Source organism: Heteronotia binoei, chromosome 21 (genome assembly GCF_032191835.1).
Source record: "Heteronotia binoei isolate CCM8104 ecotype False Entrance Well chromosome 21, APGP_CSIRO_Hbin_v1, whole genome shotgun sequence".
Lineage (NCBI taxonomy): Eukaryota > Metazoa > Chordata > Lepidosauria > Squamata > Gekkonidae > Heteronotia > Heteronotia binoei.
The window spans coordinates 46,996,410-47,017,239 of NC_083243.1; the positions used below are offsets into that span (position 1 = coordinate 46,996,410).

Here is a 20,830-nt window from a genome sequence, read left to right on the forward strand (position 1 = left end):
TGCTTGTTCACCCCCTCAAAGTACTCTAAAAAAGAACTCTAAAAGGGTTAGTGAGACTCCACTAACCAAGATTCCATTTATGATGAATATTGTAGCTGGAGTGTTATGGAGAAGAAGAAAAATGTGTACCATTTCGGAATCCAAGTGAATAAATGATGTTCTGGTTTCTGATCATTTTGAATGTGCAGTGTTTTTAAAAACTCAACTTGTGAATGTCAGCTTTGTTGGTATTTCTTGATTATTTTGATTTTGGCAGGCCTTAGATGTAAGGTGCCCTGCTAACTAACAAAAATTAATTACCGTGTTTTCTATCCAGTGTTGTTAAATTGCAAGTTATCTGCCCAATACAATAGAATTTAGAAAAACAGACACCACAGTGGGAAAACAATCAAATATTCATCAAATCTTATGAAGTGTGCCTGCACATGAAAGCTTATACTCAAAATTAAACTTTGTTGATCTTAAAGGTGCCATTGGACTCCAACTTTGCCCAATCAAATTGTCTCTGTGTATGTGATGAAGTGCTATCAAGTTGCTTTGGACTTAAGATGAGCCTATGAATTAATGACTCCAAAACATCCTGTCATTAACAGCCTTGCTCAGGTCTTGCAAACTGGGGGCTGGGGCTTCCTTTACTGAGCCAATAGATAGGGTTACCAGGTCCGACTCAAGAAATATCTGGGGATGGAGACCTTGGGGGTGGAGTCAGGAGCAAGGGTGTGACAAATACGATTGAACTCCAAAGGGAGTTCTGGCCATCACATTTAAAGGGACCACGCTCCCTTTAAATGTGATTCCTTAAATGCCTTTTCTCCATTTGGAAATAATGACGGATAGGGGCACTTTTTGGGGCTCATAGAATTGGACCCCCTAGTCCAATCTTTTTGAAACTTGATGGGTGTTTTGAGGAGAGGCACCAGATGGTTTGCTAATTTGAGCTCTGTTAGGATCCTTTGTTTTCAGATGTTGAATTGAATCCTGTCAGCTTTTTGACCCAGTTTCTCCCAATCAAACCACCACATTACCTTCTTTATGACAACACCCTTTGCATATGGCTTTTGTCCACGCAGTTTCATGATCACTAGCATAGCCTTTTGTGGTCAAGAAAACCCTATCTTCAAGCAAAACCAAGATAGCTCTTACATTGAGAGGAAGGCCAGGTATAAATGAACTTACAAAACAGAGAATGCAGAAAAGTCACCTAGATGAAATGTCTACCCAGGCCTTGGATTCAGCAGGAGCTCACAGGAGCACAGCTCCTGAACCTTTCTGACAGTTCCACCTCTTCCTTCCCATCTTGCCCATTGAATTGTAGGTGCAGCTGAATAACAATCCCTGGATGAGCTCAGCCACCTTTTCCCCTACAAAATGACCCCTTTTGTTGTTCAGTTGCACAGTTGAGTCCGACTCTTTGCGACAAAGTCATGCCAGGCCCTCCTGTCTTCCACCATCCTCCAAAGTCTGCTCAAATTCATATTTGTTACATCAGTAGCACTGTCCAGTCATCTCATCTTCTGCTGTCCCCTTCTTCTTTTGCCTTCTGTCTTTCCTAGCATCAGGATCTTCTCCAGGGAGTGCTCCCTTCTCATTTGGTGGCCAAAGTATTTGAGCTTCAGCTTCAGCATCTGACCTTCCAGGGAACAGTCTGGGTTGATTTCCCTTAGGACTGACTGATTTGATCTTCTTGCAGTCCAAGGGACTCTCAAGAGTCTTCTCCAGCACCACATCTATTCTTCTGCGCTCGGCCTTCCTTATGGTCCAGCTCTCACAGCCATACATTACTGCTGGAAATACCATCGCTTTAACTATACGGACTTTTGTTGGCAGGGTTATGTCTCTACTTTTTATTGGACTGCCCAGGTTCGCCATAGCTGTCCTCCCAAGGAGCAAATATCTTTTAATTTCATGGCTACAGTCACCATCTGCAGTGATCTTGGATCCCAGAAATGTGAAGTCTGTCACTACTTCCATGTCTTCCCCTTCTATTTGCTGAGGTGTGATGGGGCCAGATGCCGTGATCTTAGGTTTTTTGATTTTGAGTTTCAAGCCTACTTTTGTGCTCTCCTCTTTCACCCTCAACAAGAGGTTCTTTAGGTCCTCCTCACTTTCTGCCATTAGAGTAGTGTCATCTGCATATCTGAGGTTGTTGATGTTTTTCCCAGCAATCTTAATTCCGGCCTGTGCTTCATCCAGGCCAGCATTCCACATGATGTACTCTGCATATAAATTAAATAACCAGGATGACAATATACATCTTTGTCGAACTCCTTTTCCTATTCTAAACCAATCAGTTGTTTCATATTCCGTTTTGACAGTTGCTTCTTGATCCTTATACAGGTTTCTCAGAAGACATGTGAGGTGGTCTGGTACTCCCATCTCTTTAAGGACTTGCCACAGTTTGTTGTGATCCACACAATCAAAGGCTTTAGCATAGTCAATGAAGCAGAAATAGACGTTTTTCTAATACTCCCGTGCTTTCTCCATAATACATCGAATGTTGGCAATTTGATCTCTAGTTCCTTTACCTCTCTGAAACCCAGCTTGAACTTCTGGCAGTTCCCGATCTACATACTGCTGAAGTCTAGCTTGTAGGATCTTTAACATGACCTTGCTGGCATGTGAAATGAGTGCAATAGTGTTATAGTTTGAACATTCCTTGGCATTACCCTTCTTTGGGATTGGAATATAAACTGATCTTTTTCAATCCTGTGGCCACTGTTGTGTTTTCCAAATTTGTTGACATAATGTGTGCATCACTTTAACAGCATCATCTTTTAGGATTTTGACTAGCTCAACTGGGATACCATCATCTCCGCTCGCTTTGTTGTTTGTAATGCTTTCTAAAGCCCATTTGACTTCACTCTCCAGGATGTCTGGCTCAGGGTCATGGAATCATAGAGTTGGAAGGAACCTCTAGGGTCATCTAGTCCAGCCCCCTGCACAATGCAGGAAACTCACAAACACCTTCCCTTAAATTCACAGGATCTTCATTGCTGTCAGTTGGCCATCTAACCTCTGTTTAAAAACCTCCATGGAAGGAGAGTCCACCACCTCCTGAAAAAGCCTGTTCCACTGAGGAATCGCTCTAATGGTCAGGAAGTTCTTCCTAATGTTGAGCCGGAAACTCTTTGGATTTAATTTCAACCTATTGGTTCTGGTCCTACCTTCCGGGGCCATAGAAAACAATTCCATGCCATCCTCTATATGACACCCCTTCAAGTACTTGAAGATGATGACCATATCACCACCTCCTCTCCAGGCTAAACATCCCCAGCTCCTTCAACCTTTTCTCATAGGACTTGTTCTCCAGACCCCTCACCATCTTTGTCGCCCTCCTCTGGATCCGTTCCAGCTTGTCTATATCCTTTTTAAAATGTGGTGCCCAAAACTGAACACAGTACTCCAGATGAGGTCTTACCAGAGCAGAGTAAAGCAATACCATCACATCACGTGATCTGGACACTATACTTCTGTTGATACATCCCAAAATTGCATTTGCCTTTTTAGCCACCGCATCACGCTGTTGACTCATGTTCAGCATATGATCCACTAAGACCCCTAGATCCTTTTCGCACATACTACTGCTAAGACAAGTCACCCTTATGTTAAGCATATGATCCACTAAGACCCCTAGATCCTTTTTGCACATAGTACTGCTAAGACAAGTCTCCCCCATTCTATAACCATGCATTGGATATTTCATACCTAAATGCAGAACTTTACATTTATCCCTGCTAAAATTCATTTTATTGGTTTTAGCACAGTTTTTCATCCTGTCAAGGTCATCCTGTATCCTGTTTCTGTCTTCTTCTGTGTTTGCAACCCCTCCCAATTTAGTATCATCTGCAAATTTAATAAGCATTCCCTCTATTCTTTCATCCAAATAATTGATAAAGATGTTGAACAAAACAGCTCCCAGGACAGATCATCGATTTCACTGTCATGGTTGTCCGGGACATTGAGATCCTTCTTATATAATTCTTCTGTGTATTCTTGCCACCTCTTCCTGATCTCTTCTGCTTCTGTTAGGTCCCTACCATTTTTGTCGTTTATCATGGCCATCTTTGCACGAGACGTTCCCTTGATTTCTTCATTTTTCTTGAATAGATCTCTTGTCCTTCCCATTCTATTATTTTCCTCTATTGCTTTGCATTGTTCCTTCAGGAACGCCTCCTTATCTCTCCTTGCTGTTCTCTGGAAATCTGCATTCAGTTAGGTGAATCTTTCCTTTTCACCTTTGACTTTCACTTTCCTTCTTTCCTCAGCTATTTGTATCTACCTAAATTTAAGCCAACTGTCCAATATCAATCTCTCAAATAGACCCGTTTTGCTATGGCTGTGAAGGAAAAAGGATGCTGCTCAAACCTTCACTGGAAGCCTTTTTCACAGTTCTGGAGAAATAAGTAAAAACTCAACTAGACTAGGAAGGTCAGCAAAAGCTGGCACAAGGAGTGCAGCTGGCATAGGGGGAGGCAGTCCTTTAGGCATGTAATGTATAAAAATGGATGGACACCCTGTTGTAATCTTGGCTTGTTCCCAGAGTCTTCCCGGCCATAGATATGCCTTGCCAGTGCAGCATTTACCAAGGCAAACTAGGATTTGAACAATTGTGTGCAAACCAAATTACGATTTCACCAACTAGCCATAGTTGAAATAAATCATGGTTTCATATTATGGATGAGCTGAACCTAAATCTAACAAGTTAGGTTCTTAGAATTGCATTTACAAACTGTGCATTTTTTGGATAGTGATGGCAGTGTTTAGTATTTCACTGCATATGCTGCAGTGAGGGAAACTCCCCCCCCCTGTGTTACCACTTTGGGAAATAAAATGTTACATTGTATTAAATTAATAATCTGCAGTGCCTGAAGTTTAATCTGGCTTTATTGCTCCACCTTCTGGTCATATTATTAAATTACATAACAAAGCTATGGGTCCCATGCATGGAAGTGCTACTTCTCTGCTTCCCTTCTACTTCAACTTGAAATGCCCCACTAAGTGCTGCTTCTAAGAGAAGCCATGTTGGATCAGGCCAATGGCCCATCCAGTCCAACACACTGTCACACAGTGGCCAAAACCCAGGTGGCATCAGAAGGTCCATCACTGGGGCCAGGACACTAGAAGCCCTCCCACTATTGCCCTCCAAACACCAAGAATACAGAGCATCACTGTCCCAGACATAGTGTTTCATCTATACCTTGTGTCTAATAGCACTGATCAACCTCCGCTCCTTATATTTATCCAATCCCCTTTTGAAGTTGACTTTTCTTATAGCACTTTGTGCGGGGACAGGTAAAAGAATCAGAGAAAATTTCCCACACACACATACCTGGGTATCTTTTATATGAGATCTGACCCATGAGTTTTTGGATCAGGAGCTGGAATGATTGAAGGCAACTGCCCTAATTCATACCTCACCTGCCAGTATGGATGCCACTTCCATGTGATTTCAGCTTCCATCTGTAACATGTTCATGCAATGGCTAGGGTTGCCAGCTCTGGATTGGGAAATACCTGGTGATTTTGGAGACGGAGTCTGAGGAGGGTGCGGTTTGGGGAGAGGAGGGATCTATGCAATAGAAACTACCTTCTAAAGCAGCTTTGTTCTCCAGGTGAACTGACCTCCATCACCTGGAGATCAGTTATAATCATGGGAGATCTCCAGGTACCTTCTGGAGGTTGGAAACCCTACATGATGTGGCTGACCTGCATTGTATCTCCACCAGCTCGCTTCTCCATCTTGTTCCATTCATAGTGGGGTGGGGACTACTAACAACATTACCTAGAAAACCTACATGATTAACTTTTTGTATATGCTATCATTGCACTGTGCATCACTGACGAATGGGATGAAAGCTGTTTTCTTTAGCAGCGTCCACATTGATGTGGCAACCAATAAAAGGCGGCTCTGAGACTTCAAAATTAAAGAAATTGGTCTAAATACACCTCTAAGTCAGACATCTTTATAACATAATGCAAAATGATGGCCATATATCTCTTGCTTATGATATGAAGCCTTCCTCAGTTCTAGGCTAAGCTTTTTTATTTTACGGTGAAATGTGAGTACTTTTAAAGCTCTCTACTGAATGAATGCAAATGAAATTGTCTGAAGCTGGGCTCGTATTAATCCAAAAGCCTTTATAAAGGGAATACTTAAAATCAAAAAGGTGGCAGAGCAGTTTTTAAACTAAATCTTGGGGGAAAGCCGACAGGAGATGAAATGTCTCTGGTTCGGGAGGACTCATCTCAAAGAGATGAAGGGTTAGCTGCTATTTTTCTACCAGGTAACGGACCAGAGTTGTCCACTGTGAAGGTGACAAACAATATGGACTGTCTGCCAGAGTCTCGAGGCAGCAGGAGGAAGGTGGCGGGCCTAGTTCGCCTGGGAAATTATGCAAATGTTTGTATGCAAATGCTTGTTTGTATGCAAATGCTAGAAGTGTTCAAAGTAAAATTGGTGAATTGGAATGTTTAGTGTTGGGAGAAAACATAGACATTGTGGGAATTTCAGAAACTTGGTGGAATGAGGAGAATCAGTGGGACACGGTGATTCCTGGATATAAGCTATATCGGAAGGATAGGGAGGGAAGGGTTGGAGGTGGGGTGGCTCTGTATGTCAGAGAGGATATACGGTCCAGTAAGACTGAGATCAGAGAATTAGATTCACTTTTAGAAATGCTTTGGGTTGAAATAGAGGGCCCAAAAGGAAATTTAACTATGGGAGTTTGTTATCGCCCACCAAATCAAAAGAGAGAGGACGATTATAATATGATGGAAGGCTTAAAGATAGCAGCTAAACGTAAAAACTGTGTCGTAATAGGTGATTTTAACTACCCGCAGATTGATTGGGTCAATATGTGTTCTGGTCGAGAGAAAGAGATTGAGTTTCTTGATGCTCTCAATGACTGTGCTATGGAGCAGATGGTCTCAGAACCTACCAGGGGTGGGGCGATCCTGGATTTGGTCCTAAGTAATGCCCAAGACTTGGTGAGAGATGTAAAAGTGATTGCGCCACTTGGGAGCAGTGACCATAATGTTATTGATTTCACCGTTTGTATAAATAGGGAGTTGTCCAAAAAGACCGCCACAACCACGTTTAACTTTAAAAGGGGTAAATACACTGAGATGAGGAGGCATGTGAGGAGGAAACTGAAAGGAAAGGTACATACGGTCAAAACCCTTGGGGAAGCTTGGATGCTATTTAAAACTATAATCCTAGAAGCTCAAATAAAATACATACCACAAGTTAGGAAAGGCACAAACAGGCATAAGAAAAGGCCTGCGTGGTTAACAAACAAAGTAATGGAAGCTGTAAAAGGTAAGAAGGACTCCTTTAAGCGGTGGAAAACCAGTCCAAGTGAGATTAGTAAAAGGGAACACAGGCTGTGGCAAATCAAATGCAAGACTGTGATCAGGCAGGCAGAAAGGGACTATGAGGAGCATATTGCAAAAAACATAAAGACCAACAATAAAACTTTCTTCAAATATATTAGAAGTAGGAAACCAGCCAGGGAGGCAGTGGGGCCCTTGGATGACCATGGGGTAAAAGGATTACTGAAAGAGGATAGGGAAATGGCTGAGAAGCTAAATGAATTTTTTGCCTCCGTCTTCACTGTGGAAGATGAGAACTTTTTGCCGGCCCCAGAACCACTAATTTTGGAAGGGGTATTGAAAGACCTGAGTCAGATTGAGGTGACAAAAGAGGAGGTCCTACAACTGATAGACAAATTAAAAACTAATAAGTCACCGGGTCCGGATGGCATGCATCCGAGAGTTCTGAAAGAACTCAAAGTTGAACTTGTGGATCTTCTAACAAAAATCTGTAATCTTTCATTGAAATCTGCCTCCGTTCCTGAGGACTGGAAGGTAGCAAATGTCACCCCCATCTTTAAAAAAGGTTCCAGAGGAGACCCGGGAAATTACAGGCCAGTCAGTCTGACTTCAATACCGGGAAAGTTGGTAGAAACCATTATCAAGGACAGAATGAGTAGGCACATTGATGAACACAGGTTATTGAGGAAGACTCAGCATGGGTTCTGCAAGGGAAGATCTTGCTTCACTAACCTGTTACATTTCTTTGAGGGGGTGAACAAACATGTGGACAAAGGAGACCCAATAGATGTTGTTTACCTTGACTTCCAGAAAGCTTTTGATAAAGTTCCTCATCAAAGGCTCCTTAGAAAGCTTGAGAGTCATGGAGTAAAAGGACAGGTCCTCTTGTGGATCAAAAACTGGCTGAGTAATAGGAAGCAGAGAGTGAGTATAAATGGGCAGTCTTCGCAGTGGAGGACGGTAAGCAGTGGGGTGCCGCAGGGCTCGGTACTGGGTCCCATGCTCTTTAACTTGTTCATAAATGATTTAGAGTTGGGAGTGAGCAGTGAAGTGGCCAAGTTTGCGGATGACACTAAATTGTTCAGGGTGGTGAGAACCAGAGAGGATTGTGAGAAACTCCAAAGGGATCTGTTGAGGCTGGGTGAGTGGGCGTCAACGTGGCAGATGCGGTTCAATGTGGCCAAGTGCAAAGTAATGCACATTGGGGCCAAGAATCCCAGCTACAAATACAAGTTGATGGGGTGTGAACTGGCAGAGACTGACCAAGAGAGAGATCTTGGGGTCGTGGTAAATAACTCACTGAAAATGTTAAGACAGTGTGCGTTTGCAATAAAAAAGGCCAACGCCATGCTGGGAATTATTAGGAAGGGAATTGAAAACAAATCAGCCAGTATCATAATGCCCCTGTATAAATCGATGGTGCGGTCTCATTTGGAGTACTGTGTGCAGTTCTGGTCGCCGCACCTCAAAAAGGATATTATAGCATTGGAGAAAGTCCAGAGAAGGGCAACTAGAATGATTAAAGGGCTGGAGCACTTTCCCTATGAAGAAAGGTTGAAACGCTTGGGACTCTTTAGCTTGGAGAAACGTCGACTGCGGGGTGACATGATAGAGGTTTACAAGATAATGCATGGGATGGAGAAAGTAGAGAAAGAAGTACTTTTCTCCCTTTCTCACAATACAAGAACTCGTGGGCATTCGATGAAATTGCTGAGCAGACAGGTTAAAACGGATAAAAGGAAGTACTTCTTCACCCAAAGGGTGATTAACATGTGGAATTCACTGCCACAGGAGGTGGTGGCGGCCACAAGTATAGCCACCTTCAAGAAGGGTTTAGATAAAAATATGGAGCAAAGGTCCATCAGTGGCTATTAGCCACAATGTATGTGTGTATGTAAAAATTTTTGCCACTGTGTGACACAGAGTGTTGGACTTGATGGGCCGTTGGCCTGATCCAACATGGCTTCTCTTATGTTCTTATGTTCTTTATCTTGCTGAAACTGGCTTGTGGATGAATTGAGATTCACAAAAAAACCCATTTGACTTCCTTCAAGGATGGGGCTATGTGAGAGCCTCGTGTAGGAGCTGAAGTATTCATATGAAGTGTCTAGTGCGTGTTTTGACTTTTGTACGAATAATTTAGGGCATGATAAAATTCAATAGACAAGGGGCTTTCTATTTCAATTAGCGATTCAATTTATCCATAAAGTACATACTACTAAAACCATAAATGGGAAACTTCACCCAGCTATGTGTAATACATAAATAAATAGACCTGAAAAATTACAGACTGGATTCACAGTGGTGCAAATTTGAAATCTGCCATTTGCAAGGCTGTTGGGGAGAGGGATATCAGTGAAGCTCCTAGACCCATGGCATGCATAACTTCCTCTTTATCCAAGTAGTCAGCTAGTAGTCAAATAAATAAATACAAAGCCAGGTAAAGACTCCACCCCAGGTGTTTCCTCTGGTACATTCTTTTATTTGTCCCAGGTACCAAGCACTTCTTAATCTCATTCTTCCTCCAGAGCAGTGTTCATGTTATCTTCATAAAAATCATATCAGGTGGGCCAGGTGGAAGGAATTTCATACCTGGGTAGGGATTTAAATCCATATCTTTCTGGTCCAAGCCTGCCACTCTAATAACTACACTGCTCTGACCATTTGCTCCTGAGGAAAAATAAATTGTACTTGTAAATGTACCTGCAGTGGTACCACATCTACCTACCCCTGGTCCTGGGAAGAGCCACACTAGCCACTACTCAAAAAGACCCCATGAAGAAGTGCAGTACACATCTGTGAACTCTTCTTCTGTCTCCCCCTCTATGGCAACCCTAGCAATACCCAGGAGACCTCTCTTCCCCTATGCCCTCATTCATCATAATGACAGATTCTCAGCTGTGAAACAGTCCTCTAAACAGAGCTAAACGAAATATTACCTTTTGTCATTGCACTTTACCATGGGGTGGGGGGTTGTGACATAAATCCCCCTAGATGGTTTTTAAGGTAACCTGGCCCAATTTTTATTTTGATGGCTGTAGTAATGTGAGTTCACTATTGTGAGAAATGATGAGTTATTTGTAAACATTACTGAGGCACAGGAAGCAGGATTACAAAAGAATAAGTATTTAGTTTCTTAGCAGGGTTTGACACTTGTGTTTGAAAACAGCTGCTGTTTGAACATTATCGCAGCAAAATAGCTTTGTAGTTTTTGGCTGAGGCCAATCTTTTCTTTTCCAAATAATTACTGGAAAAATTATGTGGGCTTAAGTACAAGATAACCCAAAACTTTTCAGAGCTTAAATGCACTATCATCCATGACTGACAACTGTTTCAGTCAACCAACATAGGCCAACTCCAGTTTCAGGAGTTCTTCATATCAGCCAGACCCTGCAGTCCCATCAGTATAGGTATGCCGAGTCTACTACCCTGAGAAGGTTCACTATTGATTAAGATAATTTTTCCTCAGTAACCTTAATCAAATAATCAGTCTGTTCTATCTGAGCCAGTCTTCCAAAGCCACTGATACTGTAAGCAGTCATGTTCTTTGTCAACTATTGAAATCAGTTCACTGTCCATTTTTCCCAGCCCACTCAGCTTTCCAACATTCTCTCCTTCCTGATTGGATATTGCTGTGGCTCTGAACACTCAAACCTTGGTACCAAGGGATTAGTACATGACTTGGGAAAGGGCAGTACAGCCACCTATCAATCACACCTTTCTTAGGGAATATCTGTTTGGTATGTGAGGTATGACTCCTAGAGCTGTGGGTAGCCATGAGAAGGAAAAAACAGCATACATAATTTCATTTTTCCTCCTAGCTGTTATTTTTTTTCCCCCAGCATCATTTTTGTTTGAGATGTATTTCTCTGGACAAGAGACCTTAAAGAGCTGCTAAACCTTCACAAATCTGTTTTGTGAGTTGATGCTTTTTTGGTTTTTTGCTTCTGAATCTTACAAACTGTCAAAGAGTGTGCACTCACTGCAGGCAAATTGGTGTGGTTGACAGAATTACTAGAGAATTCAGTGGAGCACAGTTGTATTTTTTTAAAATGTCTATTCAGGAGAATCTTGTGGACCCAGAAGTATGTACCGTGCCATGATTGCATCAGCAGTTTTATAATGGAGATTAGATTTCCAGTTATCATGCTTTTCCTCTACAGCAGGGGTGGCCAACGGTAGCTCTCCAGATGGGGCTGATGGGAGTTGTTGGCAAAAAACATCTGGAGAGCTACCATTGGCCACCCCTGCTCTACAGGAGCAATGTCTCAACTGTAGAATATTCTAGCACACTTTCGTACATAGATTGCATTGTAGTCTGTACATGTATAGCAACAAAGATATATATTGCAATATTTAGAATTTATGTTATAGTAACAGCTCTCTTTTATCCTTCTCCTTTAGACAATTCCTCATCTCTTCCAGAAGATGAAGAGCTAGGAATGGAGGCTCCTAGCTGGCAGCTGAATGGCACACAGTCCTTTAATGGCCACAGTGAAAACCTGACCCCAGCTCATTTCCCCAGCTGGGTGACTTTTGATGACAATGAAGTCAACTGTATTTCTCCACAGACTTTATCCCCTGTGAAAGCAGACATACCACCCATAATGACTCCACCAGTTGCAACAGCAGCAACAACAACAGCAGCAGAGGTCCCAGATGCAAACTCCAAGCTCCTCTCCTCATCTTTTAAAAAGAGGGAACGTCCCAGGAGCACACTAGGTGACCTTTCCAAAGTTCAGAAACTTGACCTTTCCTCTATAACCAGGTTACCTTTGGTTGGTGGTGCACCCTCCTGGAGTGCTACTAACCCTTTCCTCGATGAATCTCTGAGGGATGTTCAACCTTCCCCTATCAACCCATTCAGCTCTTTCTTTGAGGAACAAGAGAGGCGCTCCCAGTCCAGCTCTATGCCTGGTGCCCCCGCTAAAAATCAGAGAGATTCTCTCATTGTCCTCCATCAGCAGCCTGACACCATCAGTTTCAATGAGTCAAGTAAACATGTAAAGCATAGAGATGCTGTTGAACAACTCAAGCAACTCCAGATTGGGGATCCAGATGAGCAAAGCAGTTCTCCTCTGCCTGATGATGACCCCACATTGCCATCTGAGCTGGATGGCACTCTATTCAGCTTGGGGCCACCTGGAAGGAAGGATGGTTGGCCAATGATGCTGAGGATACCAGAGAAGAAGAACATCATGTCCTCTAGACACTGGGGGCCAATTTACGTGAAGCTGACTGAGAGTGGGTATTTGCAGCTTTTTTATGAGAAAGGGCTGGAGAAGCCCTTTAGGGAGTTCAAGCTTGACATCAACCATGAGATTTCAGAGCCCAAGCTCCAGAACTATGATGAGAATGGCAGGATTCACAGTGTGAGGATAGACCGTACCATCTATAAGGAGAAAAAGAGGTACCAACCAAAGCCAGCTGTCACTCACACAGCAGAAAGGGAACAGGTTATAAAGCTTGGTACCACTAGTTACGAAGACTTCCTCAGCTTCATCAGGGCCATCCAGGATACACTAATGGATTTGCCCACCTCATCAACAGACCTGAGCACAGTGGGACTAAACTACCAAGAAGAGGAAATCACTGTGGATGTTAAGGATGAGTTCTATGGCATTTTGGCCAAAGGGGACAACAGGATTCTGCAGCACAATGTGTTGACGAGGGTGCAAGTTCTCACATTCCTTTCTGGCTTGGCAGAATGTCGGCTAGGCCTCAATGATATCCTAGTCAAAGGAAATGAAATTGTCTCACGGCATGATATCATGCCTACCACCACCACCAAGTGGATTAAGTTGTATGACTGCCACTTCCACGCCTGTGTGGATGAGGAGATGTTCACCAGCAACCGGGTAATTCTGTTTAACCCCTTGGATGCCTGCCGGTTTGAACTAATGCGCTTTAGGAGTACATTTTCTGAGAAGACACTGCCTTTCACCTTGAGGATTGCAGCCAGTATCAATGGGGCTGAGGTGGAACTCCAGAGTTGGCTGATGATGTCTCCAGGATTCTCCTCCAACCGAGACTCTCTAACTCAGGTTCCCTGTGAAAATGTGATGATCCGCTACCCAGTGCCCCAGGAATGGGTGAAAAATTTCCGTAGAGAAAGTGTCCTTGGCGAGAAGTCTTTGAAAGCAAAAGTAAATAAATGTGCCAGCTTTGGATCCACCAGTGTTTCTGGCTCAGAGCCAGTAATGAGAGTAACACTAGGAACTGCCAAATATGAGCATGCCTTTAATTCCATTGTATGGAGGATAAATCGACTGCCTGACAAAAACTCTGGTGGGTAATACTGCTTGAACCGGAGGATTGTGCAGAAAGTTGTATTTCATACAGTGTACTGGGGGGAACATTGGAATAACATTTAGCCAGCAGATTAAAAGTTGTTAAAATATGTTTAGTTGGAAAGTTCAAAAAGTGCAGCTGCACAAATTGAGGCAACTACATTTTCTGAATGTCTTTCAAAAATTGCAACAGTCCTAATATTGGAACGATATACCCTAACTTGCTGCTTAAGCCATCCATCCTGCTTTTACAGGATCCTCCTCTCTTGCGTCTGTCCTCTCTGCTTCTCTTGAGCCATTGTCTGGTCTGCTCAGATATCACAGGTAGGCCTCTGTTGACAGAAAAGTCATAGCCCCTTTACTGCTGGCTGTCATTGGTCCAGCTGCTCTGAAGTCATAGCAGAGAGGACCTGCCTAGATTCTAGCAGATGAGGGAAACATCAAAGTTCTCAGAATTCTGAGGTCCATGTGCATCTTATGAAAAAGTTAACATTGAATGGGCAATCTACTGCAGCATGGCTTCAAACAATAAGGTTGAAAAGAAGAAAAAAAGCACAAATTATTTTTTTATGTAGAAGTGCCCATACATTACAGCTTACATCAAGACAACAGGTTGGCAAAAAGCAAATAAATAGTGAGAATGGAGTAGGTGTCACATACCAGTGGAGCTGCTGGCAAGATGAGACTAAGGTACTACAATACTACAATGAGATTAGGGTACTACACAATGGCAACCAGCACTATAGGAACATCTTCACAGAAGAAATGCACTTTGTGGAGCTTTTCTATGAAATGTTTATTTATTTGTATTTATTTCTGTGGATTTTTATTCCTCCCTTTCCCAAATTGAGCTCAGGCATAAGCAGTGCTTAGTTACAGTCTCAGAAACTAGGAGACAGGCCTGAACTGTCCTGCACAAACTTCCCCAGTATGGATTGTCAGAACTGGTGAAATGTGAATTTGAACCTCTCTTCTGCCTTGAGGCTTTCTGGATGCTGTCTAGCCAGTGACTTTCTCTCAGCCTAATTTAATTCACCAAGTATTATAAGCATAAGTGGGCATGGGAAACCATGTATACCATCCTTTAACTCCTTAGAAGAAGGGCAGGATAAAAGTAGAGCAGATAGATTTCTTGTCTTTTTGCAGATTTGCAAAATAAACCACATTTGCCTTCTTTTTTTCTCTGGCATAATGACAGACCTTATCAAAAATATTCAAAATTATTTAACAAGTGGCATGAACCATAGAGGCTTAGTCCACACTGAGGTGATAAAAACAGAATTTAAGACTGCAGGTGGGGCTCAGATGATTAAAGCATCTACATACAAAAGAAAATTGCCATGTGTGGAAAATTAGATGTTAGGAGGAAGGGCAAGCTAGAACCCTTCCCCTTCACTTGTAGTTTTTAACATGAATTTTTTATTTTATTTTGCACAATGCAGCATTCAATAATGGCATCTAGATTCCAGATTTACCATATCAAGGAGAATAAGGCCTAAATCTACATAAGTTACTACTTATTAGGGTTGCCAACTTTGGGTTGAGAGATTCCTAGAGATTTTGGGGTGGACCCAGGGGAGCGGGGGTGTTAGTAGGAGAGGGACCTCAACTGGGTATAATGCCTTAGAGTCCACCCTCCAAAGCTGCCCTTTTCTTCAGAGGAACTGATCTGTGCAGTCTGGAGATCCATTGTAATTCTGAGAGACCTCTAGTCCCCACCTGGAGCTTGGCAGCCCTGATGAATGCATAAATGTGGGCAGATGCTTTAGAAAGTTTGGAGGTGTTGAATCCACTGATGTAGCCTGACTAATGTGTACTTTGGGCTTATTCTGGAATTGGCCCAACTCAGGTCTTGCTGGATTGATTTTTGTGATGCATGAAAGCACCAGTTCCCCTTGCAAAACATAAGGCAAGTGTGTGAATTGTACAGCTGTCCTTTGTTGCATCAAGGGGCAGCTGTTTTCTGATGGCACAAAACTGGTAGTGAAAAATCCCGCGCTGGGCCAGTTTGGAGCTGTAAGATTAACGTAGCAAAACTGGAGTCCACAAAAAAAGCACTGCTGTGTCTGTTCCAAGAACATTTTGGTAACTTGTATTGCGTTCCGCTGACTCAAAAGCAACATGTTGATTTTGGCTGATGAAAGGAGCCTTGTTTACAGGTTGTGAGGAGTCTCAGTCTCAACTGGGCATCATTCGATGCTTCAATGTGAGGATCTGTTTGTAGGCGAGCAAAACAGAGTGTGAAGAAAACATCAGCAAACACAGTTCATTGCTACTTTTTGTTCTGAGACACCCAACACAGATTGAAGGGTAATAGGATTTATAATACCACTTTGATGCTGAATCTCATGGGCAATTGGCATCTGATCAACTCCTACCAATAGTGGATGCCCCTTTTTCATAAACACATTACAAAGATTTTGTGAATCTAAAACATGGTGCAGTTTTCAAGCAAGTCTTCTAACAAATCTTGAAGCAGGTCTTCTAACAAATCTTGAAGCAGGTCTCCTTAGATATCTTATTGAAGCTGCTGACCAGGTTTTTATTTAAACTTACCAAGTTTAAATTTTAAAAATCTACAGACAGGGACTGAGACTGAAAGAGCCTCACTAAATGGAATTTGATCTGCTGCCCTCTCAGATTAAAGTAATTCTCCTAACTACTGTGCTGAGTTCAACAGGGCCTATTTCCTAGAAAGCAGACTTAGGACCAAAGTAGACATTACATTTCCCCCTTTTCCTTTTATCCAATAAAAGCTCTAAGATACATCAATCTTGAGCAGTGGAGTGTGTGTTTGGGTATACCCAAACCAAAAATATACCCCCAAAACACTTTATTGTTATTTTTCAGTTATATTTCAGTTTCCCAAATAGATCCGGGTTTTGGGAAACCAAGGGGGAGGGAACCCTCCAAAAATTCCAGGTATATTTGGGGATTACTGGTAGATCTGAAAACAGAGGTTTGTTGGGCTTCTACTGCAGTCCCTTTAAAGTTATAGCCCGAGGATGAGGACTGGCAGACTGTTCCTGCCAGCCCAGCTTGGGGCTGGCTTCTCATGCAGCCCAGTTTAAACCAGGCTGTAGGAAAAGCTGTCGCAGCCAGGATCTCCGTGCTTCGTGGAGTGATCTTTCCATAGCACGCAGACCTTGGGTCTGGCTACTTTTGCAGTTCTGCAAGAGAAACCATCCCAGCCAGGATCTGTGTGCTTCGGGGAGCAATATTAACATGATTAACACCATTATGGTGTTATGTTATGCTGTTAGCTGTCAGCCTCATGCTGTTTACCACCTATGTCTGTATGATTGTTTGCTGTGTTGCTCCTGTTTCGTAATGTCTGTTTTTATGATATTATTTTAACTCTGTTGTTTTATTGTTGTAAGCCACCCTGAGCCCGCATGCGGGATAGGGTGGGATATAAATCTAAAAATTAAATTAAATTAAATCCTGGATCTGACTCCTTCTGCAGTACAATTTAAACTACGATGCAGGAGAAGCTGTCCCAGTCATGATCTGTGTGCCTTGGGGAGTGATCTCCCCAGAGGAAGCAGATCCTGGGTCTGGCTCCTGCAGCTCAGTTTAAACTGGACTGCAGGAGAAGCTGTCTCAGCCAGTCAGTTGCCCAGTTCAGGGAACTACCGTAAGTTCCCAAATGCCGCAAGGGCCAGATTTGGTTCAGAAGAACAACATGAGAGAATTAATTTCAACAGCCCTGTAGCCACGGTTTAGAAATTTGGAGGGGACATTGTATAGGCAACAATGGGTTTCATATGCAAAGCTCCAGTGGGGCAAATAATGCACCTGGCGCTGTTTGGGGTGGGGAAAAGTTGCAGGATGGAAGGCTGAATCCCATCCCCACCACACACGTGCTACAGCCCACAGTTTCATCAATACATGTTTTTGTTTATTTTCCTGCTTATAAAAAAATATTTTTCTTGAGCTCCTTGCACTCATTAAGCCAATGAACATAAACAGCCTCTGTCCAGATGTTCCCTTATTGTCTAAAAGTTTAGGTTCAGTTTGGGGCAATTTATTGGCCACAAGGCTAAAAAATAAAAAAGCCATTCAGATGTCATGTTTACATCAACAGAAGTCAATCCAAAAGTCAACAATGGAATGTGTCATGCAAACAATATGTTCTGTCACTACAATCCTGAATGTTGCATACAACTGACTGTGTCTACTGGAAACAGCACTCTGAGTTATGATAACTGGATTGTCTTTGCTAACTACAAAATTTATATCGTGCCTTTCTGACCTTGTCTTGCTTCATTCTGATTTAAGACATTGTTTCTAAACAATTTCATTTTTAAATATCAGCAAGGTTTTGATTCCCATAGTCTTGCTCTGGTTGTTCACAGGTTCTAGTCATCCGCACTGCTTCTTCTGTCACCTGGAGCTTGGTTCTGACCGGGAAGTGCCTTCCAGTTTTGTACGCTATGCGGATGTGGAGTTTGACATGCCAACTGCTTCAGCATCCAAGGCCGCCATTCGTTCCATCTCTGTGGAAGGCAAGACTGATGTCAGGAAGTGGGTCAACTATTCAGCACACTACAGTTACAAGGTATGGTTGAGAAGCTAAGCAGGATGGAAATATTACATTTTTAGAACAAGATCTGCAAAAAAAGAGTAAACTGATAAAGTAAAAAATTGGGAACATTCAAACTCCCCAAAACTGGAGAAACATTGCAAGTCACAGTGACCAAAATGCCAGCCAGGGCAATGAAACACTGCAACTTGAGATCTCAGCTACCACTTTTGGGTTGCTAAGCAGCCCCAGGTAACATCACTGGCCAGCTGATGGAAGGGGCAAAGAGCTGAGCTGCAAGCCTCTCCATTAGCTGACCAGCTAGAAAGGAGGCTTGGAAGACCAGCCAGGAAGACAGTCCACATTATATACTTTCAACTCTTAAGCCCACCTCCACCTATTGCTGGCTTATCAGAAGCTGGAGCTTCACTATTTTAGGACCCTGCCCTTCAACTGGATGGCACTGAAGGATGGAAGTTTGAACCTGAAAGCACATGATACACATTTTCTGCTCCAAGCCACCCAATCAGCTGGCTGGCAATAGAGTGATGGATCTGAAAGCACATATTCTTCTCCAGATACTCCCAACAAAACATGGGGTATGGCAGGAAATTAGAAAATAGGTTGGATCTAGCAACTATGAATGGTAGTCACCCACAGTCATGGATCTTTTCCACTTCCCTTTTTTTTCAACAGCCCCATCCCCATGGGAAAGTTGATTCCCAGGTTGCACGACTGATTAATAGTTATTTGGGTCAGCAGGCTATAATGAGGAAGGGGGCATATTGCCCTTCCTGTCTCTTCCACAACTGCAGAACTACATTGAGGGAAGAGGGGGGAAATTCATCCCCTTTCTCACTGCAGCAGACTGACCCACATGGCTATTACTCCATGTGGCCCTGGGAATCAGCTTTCATGGGTCAGGGAAGGGACTACTGGGGAAGATCTATAATCAGGGCATGAGATCGATTTCCCCTTCCCTTTGCAGGCCCCCCCTTTTTTCGACATAATTTCAATTTAGTGTTCATGCAAGTAAAGTAAACTTAGCCCTCTCCAGATTCATGCTGGAGAGCTAGTTTAATGATGAGTGGCCCAAATAAGGCTCTAGGTGGGAGCACATTCAGCCGGGACTTCGGGCTCTGCACTGGCTGCCAATTTCTTACCGAGTTCGATACAAGGTGCTGGTCATTACCTTTAAAGCCCTATATGGCCTAGGACCTGCCTACCTGAGGGACCGTCTCTTCCCATACGTTCCCCAGCGAGCACTAAGATCTGGAACCCAAAACCTCCTGGTTGTCCCCGGGCCAAAGGAAGCCCGCTTGAAAGTTACAAGAGACCGGGCCTTCTCCGGAATGGCTCCATCTTGGTGGAACCAGCTGCCGGAAGAGGTAAGGGCCCTGCGGGATCTTACTCAATTCCGCAGGGCCTGTAAGACATCCCTCTTCCGGCTGGCCCACAACTAATCAGCACTGAGTACTGAATATCGAAGACTGAACATCAAATACTGAACTTGTAACCGATGAGTGTAGCTGTAGGACCACCGTCTGAGTTTAATGTGTATGTATATAACAATTGTTTAGATTTTTAACTGTAAATTATGAAATGTTAATTTTAATGTTTAATTTTAGATTCCATGTTAGTTTTATATGTTGTAAGCCGCCCTGAGCCACCTGGTGGGAAGGGCGGGATATAAATCTTAGATAAATAAATAAATAAATAAATAAAATAGATCTCATCTGCAGGGAGACCCACAGGTTATTGATGCATGCAATTAAAGAACAGGCAGTTCCATCTGCTGAAACTGATTTTACTCTTAGTCTGGCACTACTATCATGACTGGGAAGAATCCAGTCTCTGTCCTCCATCCTGAACCTTCTCAGGGAAGGGCCAGCTTCCAAGGTTTAGGATCGTGGTAGTTTAGGAAGCAAGCATTCTGTTTTCCATAAGATGGGAGGGGGGACCACAACAACAATATATATATAAAAAAACCCTGTTCCTTCTATAGTGTTCCATTTTTTGGAGAGATACGACCCAACATATACTTCCACTTATCAGTGACTGCCTGAAAATAATATAGCTTGTAAGACTTCAGAAGTTGGCTATACTTGCTTTAGAGCAAGTTTCTGTGGGCAGAGGATGCCAGGAAGCAAAAATTATGTAAGTTTTTGTTGTTTAACTCTTTCTTTCTCATCAGGTGGAAATAGAGCAGAAAAGGAGCTTAAATCCTGATGTGATGGGAGAGGAAACTGGTAATGCCAAGGAATGTGCTGTACACTGAAGGAAAGGTCCACCATCTGTGGTTAAGTCAGTATAATCAACAAGCCTTGAGGAAGAGAAGATACAGAACCTCCTTCGAGCTGTTGGAAGAGTAGGGAAGCACCTGGAGTTTCTACATCTCTTTGCCTACTGTGACTACATTTAGAGTGGAAGCTCTTTTGAGATTTGTTTACAATATCCTGGTGGCTTTGAAAGAAGCTCACTTAAGAGTCTAGAGACTTACAATTCATTCAAGCCTGCCTTCACCCCTACTGCTAATCTTCCCACAATGGTGGTTCGACAGCTATAGCCCAAACATAAGTTGTGCACCTAGCCTGGATCACAGTATCTTGATATTTCCGTGAAAACAGGTAATTCGGTCCAGGAAAGAGCTCTTCTGGATGGTCTGCAATAGCATTGTGGAAGAT

The 20,830-nt window shown here is 42.9% G+C and overlaps 1 protein-coding gene across 3 annotated transcripts in view; it reads left to right on the forward strand.

Annotated features, from left to right (window-relative positions):
* STON2 (stonin 2) overlaps positions 1-20,830 on the forward strand; it is a 99,659-nt gene extending 78,829 nt beyond the window's left edge. For all 3 annotated transcript variants that reach the window (XM_060262020.1, XM_060262019.1, XM_060262021.1), the window contains 3 exons: positions 11,736-13,619; positions 17,980-18,182; positions 20,341-20,830. In XM_060262020.1, the coding sequence (XP_060118003.1) occupies positions 11,736-13,619; positions 17,980-18,182; positions 20,341-20,424 (2,171 nt within the window). In that variant the 3' untranslated portion in view covers positions 20,425-20,830. The remainder of the gene's footprint in view (positions 1-11,735; positions 13,620-17,979; positions 18,183-20,340) is intronic.